This window comes from Anopheles coustani, chromosome 2 (genome assembly GCF_943734705.1).
Source record: "Anopheles coustani chromosome 2, idAnoCousDA_361_x.2, whole genome shotgun sequence".
Lineage (NCBI taxonomy): Eukaryota > Metazoa > Arthropoda > Insecta > Diptera > Culicidae > Anopheles > Anopheles coustani.
The window spans coordinates 73,083,932-73,104,837 of record NC_071289.1 but is presented as its reverse complement, the minus strand read 5'-3'; the positions used below and the strand labels follow the sequence as shown (position 1 = coordinate 73,104,837).

General features: G+C 47.4%; 1 protein-coding gene across 1 annotated transcript; it reads right to left on the bottom strand.

Moving 5' to 3' along the window:
• Positions 1 to 419: 419 nt before the first annotated feature.
• Positions 420 to 7,128, bottom strand: LOC131264980 (uncharacterized). The gene is made up of 8 exons (XM_058267241.1): positions 4,754 to 7,128; positions 4,499 to 4,682; positions 2,583 to 2,928; positions 1,879 to 2,497; positions 1,640 to 1,811; positions 1,386 to 1,556; positions 1,149 to 1,307; positions 420 to 871 (listed from the first exon to the last, which is right to left on the bottom strand). The coding sequence occupies exons 1-8, from the start codon at positions 7,126 to 7,128 to the stop codon at positions 542 to 544; spliced, it is 4,356 nt and encodes a 1,451-aa protein (XP_058123224.1). The 3' UTR covers positions 420 to 541.
• Between the last annotated feature and the right edge of the window lie 13,778 nt (positions 7,129 to 20,906).

Sequence of the window (20,906 nt, the reverse complement as noted above, 5' to 3'; positions counted from 1 at the left end):
AATTACTATTTTTATTACTGCTTCGATTAGCAAACGTTTGTTCTTTTGTTTACCGCGGATTAAGATATCTAACTCTAAGATTCCTTTTTGTTTGTTCTATTTTGCATACGACACTCTAATAGCGAGAACAGCAAATCACAATCATAAACTACAGTCTAAAGTTTATCATGGAACTAGGGGATTGTATTATTTCGTTATCTAGCTTCCGGGTTTTCTACCACATCAAATCCTTAGTTTCTACTTAATCTCGCTTGCTGCTCGGATGAATGAAACATCGGAGAATGTGGATGTATTTGGAGAAACTATAACGTAAGGTTGCGAATAACAAAAGAGACAGGATATCGTTGAAGCGGATATAATCATCAAAACAAAGATACGATTAAAGGTAACAAGAAAAGCTGCTGTTTTCAGAAGAACAAATGACATAATGAGTACAAAGATAAATGAACAAAGAATTATTAAAAAGTAAGAAAACTAAGCAGAACATGGAGGATAGTCAGCAAAACAATAATTACACACTTCTCCCAAATACAAGTCAATTTTACGCAGTCGAATCGATGTAACAGCTTGCATCAGCACCCTGACTAAGCTGTAGTCCTGCTACCGCTGCTGGGGCACCGACAACACCACCGGCCACATTGTCGCCCATTGTCGTTGTTTCGTTTGCGTTTAGATCGATAATACCGTTCCCGTTGCCATTCAGTCCGCCGGCAATGTTTCCGTTCGCGCCAGCGCAGTTTAGATGATTCAGCTGTGCGGCGGTCACCAGCGGAAAGCTGGAGGCGGCCGCAAAGTTCGTTTCCTCCAGGTCTCGCTGCAGCTCCATCAGGGCCGGCGTTTGTTGTACAATCGATTTTACGCTGTCCAAAGTCTGGGGGGCAAATGGCGAAAAAGAGATATGTCTTACACTTTACAGCGGAGGAATCCAAATAGTATTTTACAACAATATCAGCTTTATCAATAAATTGAACCACTAATTTAACGCTTGTTCTTAAAGCATCAAGAGGCTTTTGCAAACCTTTTGAATATCTGATAGGACAAACATTAGACTGATTCCATATCTTTACTTCTAGAACATGAAAATTAATTTCGATTTATGTGTTAAAATGTGTGTATGTTACGTGTTACTGTTCTGTAGATTACCCTACCTCTAGTGCACGATCGATGGCCTCATACTGTCGCTTGGCCTCGCTCAATGCTTGGTGCCAGCTAGCTGTCATAACGATGTTTGGACTATTCGACGCATTACTAGCCATTTTCGCCAACTGCTGCTCCTTTTCATACAGCATTGTTTTAAGCTTGGGTATCTATTGGAAGTAGGCAAAAAGAAGAGATCGACATTTAAAACAAGTTTCTTCTCCGGCCGCTTGTTGTCGTCATATTACCTCAGTACAAGCTTGTACGATGAACTGTGACAGTTCCTGCTCCGGTACAGCTTCATCTTCATTGCAAAGTTTAAATGCATTCAAGATCTCCTCACGATCGATCACAATCTTTTTGGCCTGCTTACTATCACTGCAAAGTGTGCTCAGCTGGCAGATGTCTTCGTTTAGTTTCTGCCAAATTGAAGAAGAAAAAAATAACAAACGGAAAATGAGCAATAGAACTTCTCGGCTCAAGAAATCCACCGTCCACTCACATCAATTTCCTTGCGGTGCTTTACCAATTCAACCTTATTACTATTCAGTTCACTTCCCCGCAGCTGCAGCTGATGGTAGGCATCTTTCAGGTCATCCTGCAGCTTGTAGTTCAGCTCCTCGTACTCCTTTACTCGATCATGAATCTCCTCGTTAGATATCGCCAATTTGTTCCTAAGGGGGGAAGCACACATTCGATATTAGAACAAGAAAGCATTCGAAAGGTCAACAGAACACATACTTATGATTGATCAGCTCTTGGATGCAATGATCGTTGTCCATCTGCACGATCCGCAGGACCTTCAGCAGCTTGGTGATCAGATTATCGACATCGATCACTTGATCAACCAGCGACTGCGCGTTGCAATACTCGCAGATGGAGGGCATTTCGGCCATCGATGCTTCCGCGCAGCAACTATTCTCGTCGTCGTCCAGCGAGGACGAGTGACTTGCGGTTGTGTGGTCCTGTGTGGCCGTAGTAATCGCACCACCGGCCGCCGCCGACGAGGCCATCGTTGCGGCCGAGTTGCGCGCCTGCTGATCACTGCTGGTCGAATGGTGGAACCGCGAGGAACGCCCGCTGGCGATCATGTTCGATTGCAGCTCGATCTGTTGCCGGTTGGCGATGGCCTGTGAGAGGTTGTCGAGCGATTCGTCATGTGCCATCATCATGTGTCCGCTGGGCGCGTTTGCACACACTCCGCTCTCCATCGACGACGGCATTTCGATCTGTGAAATGCGGGTCGACGACGAGACCATGTTGTGTGAGTGCGAATCCGGCATCGTGACGTCTTCCAGCACGTTGTCCATCATCAGGCACGGTTCCGTTTCCGAGTCGAGCATTTCCGTTGAGTCCGATTCTAAAGTTTACCAGAAGACACAAAAAAACAATCAAATCAGTGAAACTATAAGTCAACCCATTTTGGCAGAGCACCTCGCCCTTACCATGGCCATTACTTTCGCGACACTCCTTGTTCGCATGGCCAGCGGCCCCATTAGTAGGTACGGCTGGTTTTACACTGGTCGTTTTGCTAGTCGCGTTCTTGATCGCACTTATGACGGCTGCGATAAACGATTGGCCACGTTGCGGCGAAAGTGGCACATCGCATCCATCGAAGCCACTCTTCGCGTTACCCTGAGCCACCTGTTGCTGCGACTGCTGCTGGTGTTGCAGATGTTGCTGTTGGTGTTTGGAATCGGACGGATACTTGTCGGACGTTTGCTCGTATTCTGGGCTGCCGTCACCACTGCTGGCACTGTTTGTGTACGCCTCATTGTGGTATATTACGTCCTGTGAAAACGAGAAACCGAAACATTGATTAACATTCGGCTAAGGACTCCTGTTGAAAACCAATAAGAAAAAACACGCACACACAGCCACATTTTCTCATGCAAATGCGACGATACTTATTGCCGTTTCAAGCTAAACGGTCATTCTTCATCTATTTTAAGCAACATCCAAGCACCCAGGAAGCAACACGGTACATTAAAACGACGGACAGATGGAGCTGGCGTAGGTTAGGAGAGTTGAGGACATTCTATTGAACATCTATAGTCGTTGGTTTGCTTGTGGTTTTCATTAAAGCCAGGGACTAACGACCGTTGAAGTGGATAAAATATGTCCGATAATACTTGTCATGCTGCCAATAATATAATTATAAGCTAAGAGACACTGTACAGCAACAGTTAGAGATGATAATGATGATGATGATGATGGGCCTCAAGCTTTACCAAAGTATCGAACGACTCGTGGGCTTTTCTGGTATCTTTTACCTCTTTCTGATTTGTAAAAAAACATATTGTGGGGATAGTTCTTCGAATCGAAGTTTTTCATTTTTATATATTAGTACAGTTTATCTGCTTTTCAATTGTCAATAGTATCGTCAAGGAAGTAGATGCGCACAATTCAATAAAAAAATGAATGAAGATATTGAGAGTTTCATGTATTTAAAATGTTTCTTGTGTATAAAAATAGTCGAGAGAACAAAATTTGAAGAGTACAATAGGAGAGTATCATTTTGCCTTACAAAATTGGGTTGGCCGTAGTGTAGTCCCGGACATAAATAAACCCTATAGTGCGTATCCTACAAGTCGCATTGATATTCTTGTAAAAACAGTCGAAATCAGATGCACGTTGGGGAATATAGGATCTAACAATACTGGATCATCACAAGGGCCATTCCGGGAGACTATTCGTAGTTAAATGAAGGAAAGTTAACACTCACAAACTCACACGCAAGCACGCCTGGACACACTGCCGACTTACCGTATGGCACGTAATCGCTACACAAATTTTAATTGTTAGTCGCGACAGGGGGTTCGTTTTAGCAAACGCACCCGCAATGCGAATCACCAATTATTTCGTTTTGGGGTTTTGCAGCAACGAATCAAACCCCGTTTGGGGAAGGGGTGTAGCATGCCCGATGCATTTCATGGGGACATAATGTAAACAAGCGCAGCACACGATACGCAGCCGTCCGTTGCACCCGGGGGAGTGCATTTCATGTAAACACATTAGTACAAGCGGAAAAACCAAAACACAGAGAGACAAAGAGGTGGAGCGAGCGCATACGATCGTATTCGAAACGGGATCAACGAGCAACGGGTCGATTTGTCGATTGAAAATGGAATACACATAGAGAGAAAAAGAGGGAGAGAGAAAGACAGAGAGTGATTTGTTAGGGAAAGACGGTGTTAGTACGAGTGTGAATGATTGAACATGATGTAATTAGCCACATGATTTGATTAAAATACATAATTTCTACAACATTCTACCACAACTGCCTACAAATTAAACGAAAGACGATAACATAACTCCCAAGAACCCACAAATGTTTCACAAGCCACCATCAAAGACTCACCTCTAGGTCCTGCTCCGAGATGTTGTAGGATGCAATTAACTGCTCGACCAGGTTGTCCAGCCGCGAACCGAGTCCGGAGAGTGCCACCGACGCACCGGAGACGGCGGCCCCTTGTTGCAGTAGGATATCTTTCGAACGACTCTCTAGGGCGTTGTACTTTGCTTGCATTCCCAGGTATTCTTGTCTAGAAGGTAAAAAATGATCTCGAATAAGGAACCAAACTGCAAAGTGAAAGACACAGAAAGCTGTAATTACCTTCTCTGCTCAGATATTCGGACTAGATGGCGGCACTCTTCCTGCTGCCGCTCGATACTGCTCTCCCGCTGCTGCAAGCTTTGCCGCAGCAGGGCCACCTCCTGCTCGGCCTCCTTCAGTGCGTCCATGCAGGATTGCTTTTCCACCTGCAGGAAGTCTTGCATTTCGCTCGATTCCTCCTCGAGCTCAGTCTTCTGGCGTAGCAGCTCCTCCTGGTTCTTCAGCGAGCGCTCCATGTCCATCTGCAGCGCCCGGCAGATCGACTGCAGCCGTACGATCTCGTCCTGTTTCTTCTCCAACACCGTGCCGGACAGTTGCAGCTGCGACTCCAGCATCAGCAAACTGTCGCAGTCGCCGGTGTCGGCGTTGTTGGGAATGGCCTGCATGGACTCGAGCATGCCCAGCACCCGGTCGGTGTTGTTCTGCAGTTCCCGTTGAGCGGCAAGCTTTTCCTCGCGCTCGACCAGCAGCTTCTGCTCGAGGGAGGTCACCAGTTGGGACTTCTCCGACAACTTCGACATGAGCGTGGTGTACTCGGTGGTGATCTTCTTCAGCTTCTCCTCGAGCCGTTCCATCTCTTTGTCGCGGATGTCCGATTGGGTTTGTTTGGTGGCCGTCTCGACGGCATCGATGCGGATGTTCCTCGCGTTCCCACCGAACGCGTCCTCCACGTCCTGGCAGGTGATGGCCGTCTGTACGCTCGTTTCGTGGTAGATCTTTGTTTTCTGGAACAACTTTTTCGCCGCGGCCGACGACGAGGAGAGCGACGAAGCCATCGCGCCGAGGCGGGAGTGAGAGGACGAGATCGATTTGTTCGAGGCCATACCCTGCTGGTCCGACTTGTTGTTGGTGGTGGTTGCCGTCGTAGGCACCTTCTTGTACAGTGACATGGCCATGCGGTTGGAGACCTGTTCGCGCGTTACGGAGTTGCTACGAGAACCGGCGCCACTGCCCGCCCCAGCCTTTAGATCTTCGGCCGAGCGTTCTTTTCGTCGCCGTGGGAGCGTGGCGAATTTATCCACTCCGCTGGGCAAACTCATCGGCGAACCGGTGGTGCCGGTGGAAGGCTTGGATGGCCCGTCCAGTGCCAAAGGTCCGACGCGCGTTTTGACGGACAACCCTTCGGGCACGACCGAGCTCGCTCGGGTGGAACGGGGTGTTGTATTACCGCCGCCACAACTGGGCCCTCCCCTGCCACCAACCGACGGCCACCGACCGTCGTCGGTCGGCGTTCCGAGTGGTGTGCGCCCGCGGGTGATGGACGGAGTGCGCGAAACGGTCACCCGCTGCCCGGACGGCGAATCCTTGATGCCCGTCGGCAGCGAGTCCGGTTTCAGCGGGCGCCTTGGCGGTGGCATCGGTTTGATGGGTGTCTGCTGAATGCGATTCACGCTACCCGACATCGAGCTGCTGGCCGTCGTGCCGGTCGACGAGACGGACTTATCCCTCGAGCGTGCCCGCTCTCTGGCGGCGGCGGCCACACTCAGCGCCGAAGCCGGTGGCGTCGACTTGAGGTTCAGCGAAACCGACCGACCCAACGATGAACCGCGCGACCGCGAACTACTCCGACCACTGCTCGACACACTCTCGGTCGACTTCCGGGGCGACCGGCTGGCCGGTGGTTCCTTCACCGCCACCTTCTTCTTCACCGCACAGCCACCAGCCTTGCGCAGCGAGCTGACCGGGCCGCCCGTAACCGACGAGCTTTCGCTGCCACCCTCGCTCGCGCAGTAATCCGTACTGAGGCGCCCGCACAGCACCGTGCTGCCAGTCTTATCGTAGATATCCGAGCTGTAACTTATCATGCTCGAGTTGCACGACATGCTCATCCCGTTCGGTTCCCCGTCCAGCCCGCAGCAGCTGCTTGCGTAACCGGCACTATTGTTGCTCAGCGCCCGCTGCAGCACGCCCGTGTCCGTGAGGGAACCGGATCCGGCACCGAACTCGACCCCGCTATCGCTGCCATCGCCGCCTCCAACCACCGCGCCGCCACCGCCAGCGGTCGTGCAAGCTACCACCGTCGTCTCGCCGATGGTCAGCGCCCTCAGCTTCTCGCCACACTGTTCCAGCTCCGGCTTGATGAGATCCTCGATCAGCTCGCTCACCTTCGCGTCCAGCTGCAGCTCGTTCGCGTCCAGCTTGTCCGTGCGCTCGATCAGCGACGAGCAGTTGCAGTCGGTCACGGTGAAGGAGCTCTCCATGGACGACTTGGTGGAGTCACCGTCCTGCAGCGCCAGGATCTTCTCCAGCTGCTCCGTCTCGTTCGCGTCGGACGCGTCGGCGGGCTGCCGTAGCTCCTGCTCTTCACCAGCTTCGCATCCTTCGGTCGGCCCCACCGATTCGACGGGTTCCGACGGGATGTTCACGTCCTCCATCGTGCGGAAGGCCAAAACCGGTCGTTATAGGGTCGTCATGTGGCTCACCGGAGCCTTCGCTTGCAGTGCGCTTTCGTCCTACAATCTCCAACCCGCCAGGCCGCCGGTTGTCATATCGATTGTACAGCGTACCGGCGAAAGATGGTTGACGTTTGACGATCTTGGTGTAAACTGAAAAGACAAGCGGAGAATAAAAACCTTCCATTAGTGACACACAAGGGAGACACATACCGAAGCTAAACACTTTAAAAACTGAACTGAAGTGATCCGACTTTCTCGGCGGCGTGGCAGCTATTATATGGCCACCCACAAACAAGGTACCGACAGTGGGGGTTATCTTATCGGGACTTTCAAAGTACTATTAGCCGAGGAGATAAAATGACAACGCAGTGTTTGCAAAAATCGATAAATTTCTACCACGATGATTTCTATCAGTGGCTTCAGTTTTCTGCGAACGAGTAAAGCACATTCGATTGTTTCGTCAAACCATTTTATGATGAAGTGAAGAAGATGTTATTGCAAAATTGTGCTTATTTTGACTATTTTTATTGGTACACGGTATTATATTGCTGTATTCGAACCATATGAAACATATTTTAAACAAAATTCAATCGCTTGTCTGATTTTCGATTTCTTCAAAAAAATATGGAGAAGATAAATAAAATTGGTCGATAGTGATTATAATTTTTAGGAGGAAATCTTAGTGAGAAATGAGTACAAGAACTCGTACTATGTATTTTACGCCGGTCTACGGTGGAAATGGCCACACACAAGGTCACGTTTCACTCGGCAATCATACTTTATTCTTCTAGATTTTCCCGAAACCGCGAAAAAGACATTCGAATCACATTCCGTTCACACAAAGCAATGATGACGAGCATTAAAGCATAGGAGAATGCATTCTGGCAGATTCTTCGGGTCGTTCGGTTCAATCGCATTCGCTTCCCATGCCCACAACCAACTAACATTAATTTTGTGCATTTCGTGGGAAAAACAAAGCATGATGAACATATACCCCCAGGGAGGATCGCTTCTCTGTCGCAAAAAAATGGCTTCTTTGCTCACGATTTTCACATCAATCGTCCCCCGCTTCGGAGACCCACTCAATCCTACGCCCATCTCGGCAGACGAGGTGGAAAACAGGCGCGCATAAAGATCTTTAAACCGAAGCCTTCGGTCGAATTTGCAGCTGCGAAACCTAATGAACGTGGCCTATTACACGGAATTATGAAAATTATGATTTAACCAACAAAAGAAAGGGGAGATTGCAGCTTCACTGGCGCGCGAGCGTTCGCTTTTTCTTCTGCTCCAGATCGATTGCGACCGAAACCGACGAGAAACAACTAATGGGAATGGAAAATGGTGGAAGAGAGGCAACGAAATGTATGTGGTAGCTTAATTGGAAATTATTAAATCGGCCTTTTATAATCACACTCCATAAATGCTCGCCGGTTACTTAACTTAACGCTCGATCGTGTTTCGGTTTTTTTACGTCCAAACAGCAGTGGAAGTATCGTAAAACCTGAAAAGAATATCGCCTACATTACATTACACCACGTAATGAGGCAAAAAGGAGCGATAAGGAAAGATGAAATAATAGCTCCGAAAGATCACGCTTGAGATTGCAAAAATGGTTTGCAAATGGGCTGGTGGGACAAGAACCAAAAAATAAAACACATGGTTGACCCTGAGTACAACAACGATGTTTTTTAATGGGCAAATAAACGATACCCACTAGTACGGATTAACACGGTCGTAAGCGATGGGAAGCGAAAACCGGCCGGACGTGGAGTTGAACTTTAGAAGGTCTAAATCTTACGCTTTACCGTAAACCCTTCCCGACGGCGTCGACCGGTTATTTTGAGTTGGGAAGAAACATTTTGCGAAGTTAATTTATTTTGTAAGCCTTGCGGCATCATTCATACAACACCACATGGAACGGATTTCCTGGACAAAAACGATGCAAAACTTTCGTGAAAATATATTAACCAACCGGTGGCTACCCATTTTCGAATAAGTTGAGCAAAATGTTGCCATTACCGGAGTGGATTTGAATAATGATATGCGGACGCGTCAGTAGAAAGGTTATAGTTTCGTAAAACACAAAATCCGAGCGGAAGCAATTCGTGTTTGATTTCAGCAATAACCTGCGGCCTTCCGTTTGGGCCAGTTGGCGCAGGAGCCGTTACCGCGGTCACATTCATCCACCGAACGGAAACTGCTAGAGATGTGACATTAATGCAAGCAAAAGTTAAACCTTTTCCTTTATTTCCTTATCGCCCAGAGCGAGTGGAATTTTAGCAGGCGGACCTTCCGCCGCACGTTTGAGATGCTGGGGGAATTCAAAATGAATTTCCTGTCCATCAAATTTGCTTTCGGCGGAGCAATCTCTTCCAGTTCAACACCTCTATCTAAACTGATGCAGATACATCGGTGTCGAATCGGACTCAAAACGGCTTTCCGCACACCCGGGGATGACAAGGGAGATCTACCAATGTGTCCAACACTTTGGTTCACCAGAGACACGAAGTAATACACAAAAGTACAGAGCAAAGTTTTGGGATGATCTTCCAACCCACGTTTAGCAAATGGGGGAAATAATTCCAATCAGAAAGAGGCCACTCCTTTTCGCTTAGGGGTGAACGCTGCTGGCGCTGCACATGTTTTGATGTGTCCATTCTGGCAAATGGCCGAAATGGTCGATTCGTGCGAAATTAGGCTGTCTGCGGCACTATCCCTCGGGACATATGACCGTAGTGTTTTTTTCCCGTACGCGAAAGGCATGAGGGTAGTTTAGGGGTGAAGGCGAACATTGGAAAACGTGATATTCTGCCCAAATTTAGCAGCCGGCAAAACACCATTCACTGGGGTATTACCTGTTTTATTAACTATTTTTAATATACGCGTAAAAGCACAGGAAATTTGGTTATTGAGTTTAATGTACGTTTATGCTTTACGTGTTTCATTTTCTAGTATTGTTGTTGTATTGTATGAAATGCAATATTTTTCCATGTTTCCAGTTTAAATTACAGCTCACCGGAAACTTTCGAGAAGTTCTTACTTTCATTCTATTTAACATCATTTTTTTAAAGTTCGAAAATATATAGACTTACTTTTGGATTTAATATCTATTAATTTTGATATTTTCAAGGTGAATTATCATCGTCTCGCTTTCTACGTTCTAACATTTTTTTGGACCTGGATAAGGGCAGTTTTACCTTTGTGTTAAATCGTTTCCCGTCATTCTCGTCAACAGAGATTCGTTTAGCGAACACAAAACCCCCCCGAATGTTATCATGTTTTGTCCGAGGGGAAGGTTGTTCAACAAATGCTCCAATATATCTTGGACACGTGTAGCCCCTCGGACCGCTTGCTAACAAAAATCGCAATTCGACAGGTTCATGTTATACATTGTTCACGCCGACCACTTTCACTCACACCAAATCTCGTCGAAGAAGTGGCCGGACGCGATCGATTGCACCCAAATTGGTACGATTTTCTTACGAAGCCATCCGAAGGTGGCTACAATCGATACGGCGTGCTGGTTCGTGTGCATGTTCCGCGCACGCCACGTGCAGGGAGACTCGTCGTGTTATCTGAGACATTCCCGATATTTATTGTAGGTTTACTTTTATTACAAAACAGCGGGATTGGGTGCGTGTCATCCCGTGTATAGCATCCACGTCCCCCTTGCAACCTTATTCCTTGGGGATTCATAATGGCACGCTGCAACGCTGGTACGGATGTGCCGTATGCTTATCGCAACCCTCGCAGCATATTGGATTTCTTTATGCGCCTGCATTATGCCTACCGACCGGAATTCCCTTTATGGGCAATGTCGTTTCTCGGAGGTTTGACCTTCCCTGCAAACTAAAGTTGTGAATGTTTCATCAACGATGTCTCGGGAGTATGCGCTCTGGTCCATCAAATCATTGTTACATCTTACTGGTTGCAATCCAACAGCAATTCGTTGATGTTTCCCTGAAGACAAATTAGATCGACCACAACGCGCTGAAACATTATTGATTCAATACACAAGGCATAAGACATACAACTATTTGCACATTCCTATTTCGAATGACGTCCTCCTGGGAAGTAATTGGATCAAGAAAAATCCGAACAAAAATCAATACTATTGAGTCCAACGTTGCTAATGCCCAGTGCAACGAATGACAATAAAAGAAACCTCCATATTATTCTTTTCAAATCCTTTCCTGTTGAAGGAAGATCATAGTGACATCATCCAACGAATAAGAATACTGAAGGTCACGCGATGCAGCAAAATGCAAGCGGCTAACTATCTATTACCTTCTAGAACCCATCGGTTACGTCTGTCCGAAATGTCTACGAAACCATCGCCTTCACCAGCGTAATCAACAGACAATGACATTATTTCATTCGCCGCCATCAAGGCACGGTCGGAACGTGGCTGAAAGTTGCTCCCTCTGACGTCGGTACCATAATTCACTAAATTAATTAAAACATAAGCCAACGATAGCCAGCTGCAAAAACTGCACACACACCGGATCTTCCTTCAATCTCCGTTCCAACCACGTTTCGAGGTGTGGTTTTCTTTATGCACGCGAAAACTTCTGCCACCCAACCAAGGGATTATTTTGTGTACAAACTGTGATGAACTTAAAAATCTGACCACCATCCTTTCCGTCCTCAGCCAGGATATACCGTGTTCTCACCCTTGGGCAGCTATGTGGCATCGGAAAATTATTATAACTACCCAACGTCACGCAATCGGATCAAATTCCACCGTAATTCCCCGCGGTGGCATGCAAAGGGGACGGGGAGGCGGTTTGCAGGGAGTTACATACGATCTGCATACTTTCACACGCTAAGCGTAGTGGGGTAAAGGACTCCGAAAGAAAGACCGGGGACGCGACGAGGATGACAAACTTCATGGGAATATGGCTCAATCACGGAATGTTTACGATGGTATCGATTTAAGGTTAACAGTTGAATTTACAAACCGCACGAAGAAGCAACGCCCTCCGCGCGGGCGCGCTAGAATTAAATTACGATCCAATTTGTAAGATTACGGAAAATTCTGTTGGCGGAAATGTTAACTTATGTTGTCAGATGGGATGGAAAAATGAAAAATTATCCATGCGGTTTGGTGGTGAATATTTAAAATTCAACAAAGCACAGTGAAGCAGAAAAATTCGTAAACATACCAATTTCATGATACGAGTCTCGAGAAAAAAAGGAAAACTTTATTTAAAAAAATCTCATCATTAAGTCATTGCGCTATTTTGGGAAGCACCTTCTGCAAATTCGTAAATTGATTCGCAATACACCATCCGCGAATATTCGTTCGCATAACGAACGAGAGGTGTTTCTGCGTAATAAACTAACGACATGGATAATTATTTCATTAGACAACAAAAAAAAAGTAAAAGTAAGATATCTATCGAACACTTTTGATGCTGCCGTGCGTTGATCGAAGCGTGGAGGAATTAATAAACCACCTCGCGATCCCAAGTGGCCGAGTGTCCGAAAGAGAAGAAAACGTCCCATTTTCCTTCACCGAATGTCGAAACTACCACGTATGTGTTCCCACGTTTGGAAAAACACACTTTTTTTGGTGTCTGTCCTTAGCTGTAGTAGGAGTTAATCGGCTCCGCAATTAACAAACGCAGAAATAAATGGACCCTCTCGCATCGCGAACGCATCGATTGCGCAGAAAACGCAGAAGGTCTAAGCCCGAAACGTTGCTCCGAAAAAGGCGAAACAATGGCATCCGCAAGACGTTTTTACTTCTTCTTTTGACAACCCACGAAACACCACGTGGGCAGTTCTGCGGTGGGTGACTATCATTAATAAGGCGAATAAGATACGATGGGTAAGAAAACTAGCCCAAAGATGGGCACAGATTGATTGTTGGCGAGCGATGGCCGTCCGGGAGGGAGTTCAAGGAAAATATCTTCAGCCACACAACAGACGGACGTCGATGCTGGGTCGGACGCAATTCGGGGGCGTCACTTAATTTTGTGGTATGAACTTCAGAGAGGTAAATGATCTGAGCGGACAATTTACGGATGATTCATTTCGATTTGATTGTTGGAACGAGAGCGAGAAAAAGTTGTATATTTTTACCATGTTTTAAAATCATTTTACCAAACAGTTTGAAACCGATTTGTCTAAAAATCATTAACTACTTACTTCCCTTATAATTACTTGCTTGACGTCAAATGGGGTTTTATCTCTACAAAACACGCAATCTAAGCCTCACATTGAATAATTTTTCTTATTACTTCTCGCTTGGCTATTCGAAAACAACGAAAAGCCCTAGGTGCCATCGCCGTCGTGTTCCATCATTGGACTCCAAAACCCGGCCCTCTTCTTCGTCATCCCACCCGAGGGCACAAGAAATAACCCAGCAAAGCAATCCACCGATTCTGCAGACAACAAAAAACAAAGCGACCAGGAACAAACTCCACTTTCAACCGAACATGACACCTTTTCCTCTGAAGAAGCGAGCACCCCTGGTGGATTTTGGAAAGGTAACGAAGACAAGAGAAAAACGCTCGTCCGCTTATTGAATTCTCTTCGGAGGGTTTAACGATCGTCAGGCGACCGTCGTCTCGAAGAAAGGAGGGAAGCGGCGAGAAAATAAGACGATCTTCGGTAGAAGTCGGTCGCCGGCGGCGGCTTCGAGGCCGGCACCTTTGCGTTTGACCTTCACAAGGCTGGTCGGTCCGGCAGCTGCCATCCTGATTGCTACCTTTTGGTGGTCGCTTTTTGCGGTTCATGAGAGTTTAAACTTATTCGTCAGCTTCTTCGCCCGACGGTTTATACTGATGTTGTTCCCGTTGGCCCCGATTTTTCCCTTGCGTTCCTTCCGTCGTATGTCTTTATTTCAGTGTGTACCAGAAAGCCTTCCATTCCGCGGGATAGTGGCGTCACGCGCTCGAAAGACGCTCGAAAAACGGTCAAGCAAAGCGGTAATTAACAGTTCACCGTCGCATGATCGATAAAGTTTGTCGAGCCACTCATTAGTCAAAGGCAGGGAAGAGGATGGAAAAACACTTTCGAACCCTGGAAATGGCCCGAAGAGAATGGTTTGATCCCAATTTGATAATTCCTACACGGCAGCTGGCATTCCGAGGGTGGGTAATTATTTCCATCTCCGTGTTACGAAACTACAAAGAGAAACGATAAAAGCATTAATATTTTTTTGGGAGATTCTCTTTCCAGAATCCATTTTGAAAAACAAACCATCCGAGAGGCGAGAGTTAGTCCGCCGGAAGTGTGCCGTATAAACGTCTAGAAACCAGCGACATGCATGCTTATTACGACTTTCCGTACCGGCAAGGAAGCGGGCGTCAATTTCCTCCGGGAACACAACAATAGAACGACCTCTCCACGTTCTCAGGCATCTGGCAATTTAGTTATCAAATGGTAATAAACTTACAATGCTGATGATTCGCTGGTGAGGGTCGCCTTAGGTTTATTAAATGGGGAGAAAAATCACGCCGTTCCCACACGGGACAAATACTTTGAAGAGTCTACTAGGTTCGTTAGGCGGTCGAATCTGTTCTCGGTTCTCAGCGGACACGATAAGCCGTCACACAGTGTTTCCTTCCCCGATGCACTTCAGACTCAGTTCCGGCTCCTATTCGTTTTTTTTTTATACGAACTCTACTTTAACTGCTCCCCGTTCTCCTATGAAACACACACACCAACGCGAGATCCAAATGATTCAAGGCGGAAATCTTTGTCAGAAAAACATCACACGTTTGCACTCGTGGCAGCATTATCAACCCAAATGGGTGTGCAATCATGGCGTCCAACACATTCGAAAGGAAAGGTTTAATAAGTGGGGTTTTATTGCCCGCAGGGAAGAAAAAAGGGAGTCGCGTGTGTCAGGCTGAAGTGGCGACGACCCTCGCCAACCACAAACTCTACTATGTAACAGCGGGACCGCGCGCGTTTTACATGACGTTCGAAAGTGAGAAAACGCAAATCTACCCCCAAAATCAAGCCGATCCACCCGAGGCAATGTAACAACATAAAGGAATGCCGCGCACAATATGCACCCTCACTTGCCACCCCGGGTGATTGACGCGGTGAAGCTAAATATCTGGAGCAAGTCGGCCTTAGATAACCACTAGCGGAAACACTGCACAACGTCCCAAATCGGCAGATATCACAAACCGATCAAAACCGGCGTCGGTTGGTGGTCCATTTCATGGGAACAGTTAAACATGCTTGAGCCCCCCGAAGGGGGAAGGTGATACCCATTTCTCAGCTCACTTTATGCGCGCCCGGCCTGTCAAATTAGCTTCTGATCCAATCGCGCGAACCAGATTTCGGCAGGCCGCGTGCAGCGAACCTGCAGCGGCGAGGTGTTGCATAAAAATAACGAAAAGAAATTGACAACTACCACGCAGTTTTGGGGTTGAGCCACACCACCCTTACGTCACGGTAAGGACACTGGCGTGTGTCAAGATGATGACGTTGCGAGAAAAGCGGGCCAATCATTGAAACAGAAGACGAAAAATGCATTGCCAGACCAAATGAACACACGAATCGAGTCGATGGAAAGGTGTGATTGTTTTCGGTGCCATTTGCCACAACGAGATACAAATGGCAGGCGAGCTTCAGCGTCTCGTTCCGAAACCACGGATCGCTACTGATGATGCGCGGTAAATTAATGCATCACTTTAACCCCGCGAGCTGTCACAAGAAACCTGGGAGCCCCAATCTATCTCTCTATCTCTATCTCCCGAATGACAGCACGGTCTCGCTCACCTTCCTCTCTCGCGTTACCGTTTCCACGAACGAACGATGGGAAAATTCTGACATCATCCGTCGTACCACGAACCGAAATTTCGTCGGGCACTGGGCCACCGAGCCACCCGATCCCGCTTAGCATACAATGGCCACATTAAATCAGCTCATCAAGAAATCCAAATCGGCGGGCACGCATCTGCCCTGGGCATCACCAACCCGTTCGGAGCTCATTTGTTATGTGTTATTTCCCTCGGGCCGGCTCGGGGAAAGCTTCACGGGCACGAGGCGGGGAAAACCAACATCCGGCCCCCGGTAGCGACCTGGGTGTGCATCTGGTTTGATAACTGTTTTAAAGGCAACCCCCATAACCACGGACGGCCACGGCTTCAGCTCGCCGAGATTAAACGGTGGCACGATGGTAGCAGCCCCCGAAAAAGGGCAAGACACTTTGTCACATTGAAATGCAGCGACAACAACATGGTCTGGCCGCATGAGGGATGGAGATAAATTATTCCCCGATTGTCTTCAGGCTCGGCGGGGAGGACAAATGAGCTGCTTCACACCGTTTAACAAAACACAGGAGCGCAGCGCACGATGCAGCAGCACGATTTTGCTGCATTTAGATAAGCTTTTAGCACGCATATTTGCAATTCTGCATACGAGATGCAACGGTGTTGATGTGGAATGGTTTTCAGCGCTTAGTCTCTTTTGAAGCACAAATAAAAACCGCCAACTCAAGTTGAATCACACAAATGTAACGAGCTATTTCCGAACCAAATAGAAGCTGTACAAAATGTATGCACTTGTCAGCCATTAAGAACTAAAGACAAAAAGCTTACAAAAGGCAAACTCTCAACCGGTGAATTCTTCATATGAGGATGTACGAGCTGGTAACATGACGGAGATATGAGGCTTTCAGAAGAAACACTTCCCCCTCCAAGTACACTTCCAAACGGACCATTTTCAGTTGTACTGCTTCAGGATGAATTATTCGAGGCCGGCACTCATGTGTGATAAACTACAAACTAAATCAACTTTGATTCAGAAGTGATTCATAAGCGAATGGAGACTCCTTGCATAAATAACAAACTAAGTAAAAGGTATACATCATTACGTTAGCTGCTAACGAGCGCAGTTCTTGTGAGATATAGCACGTGATTAAGCCCCATTCTTAGCGCAATAACAAAAGAACGCACACTCGGCGCACACTTGCAGATTGCCTTCCCTCTCATCTACCAAGCCCGCCCTTCGGTGTCTGCTTATTCCGGCACGCGATGTGACAACGTCCGGTGCATAATTATGGTGCTGATAGCAGCTACCGGGAATCCAGAAACGCTGTCGATAGCGTCACCATCCAGAGATGAGACTCATCTGCATCTACTGACGCGACCAGTGAAGGCCGGGAACCATAACAAGCAACATGGACTTATACTTCTTTTTCTTCTTCTGCTTCTTCTCCTTCTCATCTTGACCTTTTTGGCGTGGAGAGTCTCAACGGTGCCCCGGAGGAGACACTAAAGTCAAATTACCCGGTACGATTTGTCGTTAGCAATCTGATGCTTGTAATTCGACCGTCAATGGGCTGAGCTTAGTCGTAAACAGCGACAGGTGGTAGGCGCGTGCTTTGGCTAGCCTTTTTTTCCCCGCGGCAAGAAAAGTTGTGCAGATATTGCCGACAAGAAAAAGGTACCGACCACAGATTGACTTCGGACTCCACAAAGTGTAAGGGAAGTGATTGGAAGAAGGAACAAAACAAGACACACCGATGCTCGGCAATTATAGCTCCACTCCACTCCGCCACCTGATAACTTCATCATGGAGCTAAAGTCGGACCAAAAATCGATCACTTAATCGATGATCATATCGCGATTCCGTCCATCCGGTACGTCCTTCACCTACAGAGTTACCCCGAGCGAAACGAGAACAAGCGATATTATGTCCCCTCGGATAGGTCTCCGGACTCACATCCTCCTCCTCCTGATCCGATGCTGGATCCAGTTTAATTGAATCGTTCCTTAAATGGAGTAAGGCTCACCTTCGAACGGCCGTACGGCGTGTGGAGTTAGTTCGCGCTTTCTGTCTACTACTCGAGTGGCGCAGCACACTCAGTGTTTTGTGTATGGCGTGAGTAATAATTCGAGGACATACGATGCTGATTGGCTTTAAAGTACCCAACCAACCCAGGTGTGTTTCTGGGTAACCTCTTTACTTCTGCAGGTTCGCCTACTGTTTCAGGCAAGGCTATAGGCGCTACATGTTCCCTGTAGCGAACTTCGTGACAGGACCTGTCGGAAGAGTCGTCGCTTCCGGACGGAAAAAAACGGACACCAATTTATCAACCTGTCCAGCAAAAGGTGTCGAACAGTTCTGGCCAATGAACTCTCTCTCACTATCGCGTCCATTAGCGTCACAACTGGACCTTGCAAACCGTCCAACTTTATTTTAAGACCCCGAACGATTGGCCCCGTGGGCTACTCTGGTGAGTCCCACGTACCCACGAAGGTCCGCTCGTAAAAGGGAAAATATGAAATTTTAAAACTCCACATACTCTCCTTTTCTGTCCTACATTTTTTCTTCTGCAATGTATTTCCGAAAGGGGAGAAAACGAACGCGTTGGACGATGCAAGGTGTTTTCTGCATGCAAATTATTCACCATAAGCGTCAGTGCATGGCCTGCATACGCAAGTGGGATGGCTTGGATGGCTTGACCTATTGCCTTGCTTTGGATCTCCGAACCGGATTTTACCGAGAACTTCACACATTCTCAAGGACTTTCGTGGCTCACAGACTCGTAAGTCGAGCGAGATGTCGATAACCCTTGGATTAAATATCCAAACTCGTTGGGATCATCCGTAACTCTTATAGATTAATGCGGAACATCTTTAGGAGCAACTTCTGGGATGTTCTAGAACAATAAATTGTTCTTCTTAATTCCCACGAACCGTTCAAAGTTATTTCCTCAAACTTCCCTACAACGTCAAGAGGGGGGGCTTTCAAAACACATCTCCTATGATGTGTTCATCTCATACGCTTCTAAAATCCCAGGTATTTCGAGCTATGTATGTCGCGCACGCTCTGGCCGAACATAAATAAGCCGCACACGAATTGTGCTCACGAGAAATGCTCCGCGCGTGTCACCATTCACGCCGGCGTTGTTCGGAAAATATGCACGAAAAAGAAAACACAATAAGACAAACAAACATACACGACACGCCCGGCATAACTGCATCCATCACGAACGGCGTGTCCTACGAGTTCTCGTGAAGGCAGATCGAAGAAAAGCCAATCGGAAACGTGCTCCGTATTTCCGCCAGACAACGGTAAGGGCGCCCTGAGCAAGATGGATTACGTTGGCCCATTTATCTTGGACCGGGCGTCTATGGCACAATTTATCTTGCTTGCCCTCCGGTCCGTTTGCTGGTTTGGAAAATAAGGCGAACAATGACGGCGAAGACCATTGGCGACGATCATGAAAAACGAGGAAACCACCGGAAACCCGAGTCAAACTCCGATGGGTGCTCTGCCGAAAACCGATACAATATACATTTGCATCAAGCCTCATAACGACCAACTCCTCGTCTATTGCGTCTAGCTCCTCAGTTCTCCCCCGTGCAAAGCCCAACGCGATTGATTTATGCTGTTCGGTTGGGCGAAATGTTGTTCCAATTTGAACTGCGGCGCGAAAACGGGACTCCCAGCACAAACCCCCGGGGGTTCGGAAGGGGAGCGCAGGGGGATGGATGCATTTATGTTTCCCTCCGAAGAACCTCCCACCTCCGCCCGGGACCGGCTCAGCACGTCGAAGCCTTTTAAAGGAACCCCACGAGCGAACCGGTAAGTCACCCAAAGGACGGGATTGGAACAACTTTCTAAACAACCGCAAATCATGACGCAAAGCTCTGGCGGAAGACCCACAAATCGGGGGGGCTTTTCAGATAGCGCGCGAGTATTTGTGGATGTTTTCACTTCCCCGGATGAAATAAAAACGACCAGTACACGTGACACCGCCATTTGGGATGGCGGTACCGAACGCGTGCTTCACGCAAGGCGTTATTGATTTATTAGCCGGGTCTCTCCTCCGGGTGCGCTTGCATCGTGCATCGCGTGGGAATGCAACGCGCATAGAAAGAAGTGGATGAAAGTAAAACGACTCCTCTCTTATCGAAACGGGGCACGCAAATCGAACCGACTCGAACGAGAGTGCCGAAGGGAAGATACTGGCTGGCAGATAAGGTGAGTCCACAATAAGAACCTGGAAAAGAAACACTCCAACTGCAACGAGCTGCAGTGAAAAGTAACCACCTCTCTCCCTCTCTCTCTCCGGGGTGCGAGATGTTGTGGGTTTGTGGTGTGTTTTGATATTTAGTTCAATTTTTGCATCGAAACCATTGCCGGCAGGAGTTTGACACAATTTCCAACCCCGATGTGGTCCGATTTGGAGCAGACACAGGAAAACAAGAAAGGAAGCAGACAGCACTCCTTAGCGAGGGCGAACATTTATGTCGACTGCTGGTAAATCAGGTCAACGCTTCGCAGTGCATGCAAAGCAGCTGAGGGGCCGACTCCTCGAAGGATAACGAACACGCACTGGAAGAGCAATGGGCAGCTGTACAAACAGATTTGTCCAGGAGCGCAAAGAGAAAGTCGGTCAGTAGAAGAAAATGCAACACGAAGCGATGGATAAGTGGCAGTGGAAAAGTGCAACCGGACACCGGGAAATCCTAAGGGTCACTCCAGAAGTTCCTCCGATGGTTGATGTGGTTATGGAAAATGACACATTGATCTTCTGTTGGCGCCGAGTACTTTTTTCGTATTAATCAACTATCACGGAACAACATTTATCATCACGAACACAATGCAAAAACAACTAAAGTACAAAGTTTTATATCAATCATTTACATTGAAATGCTATATTTTGTATGAATTGTTTAAAGTATTTTTCCCATCTACAAAATTCGTTACTGTTAGTTCAACTATTATCAAAACGATACTTTTGAAACGAAACATAAAAGAAAACATTATGTCAAAGG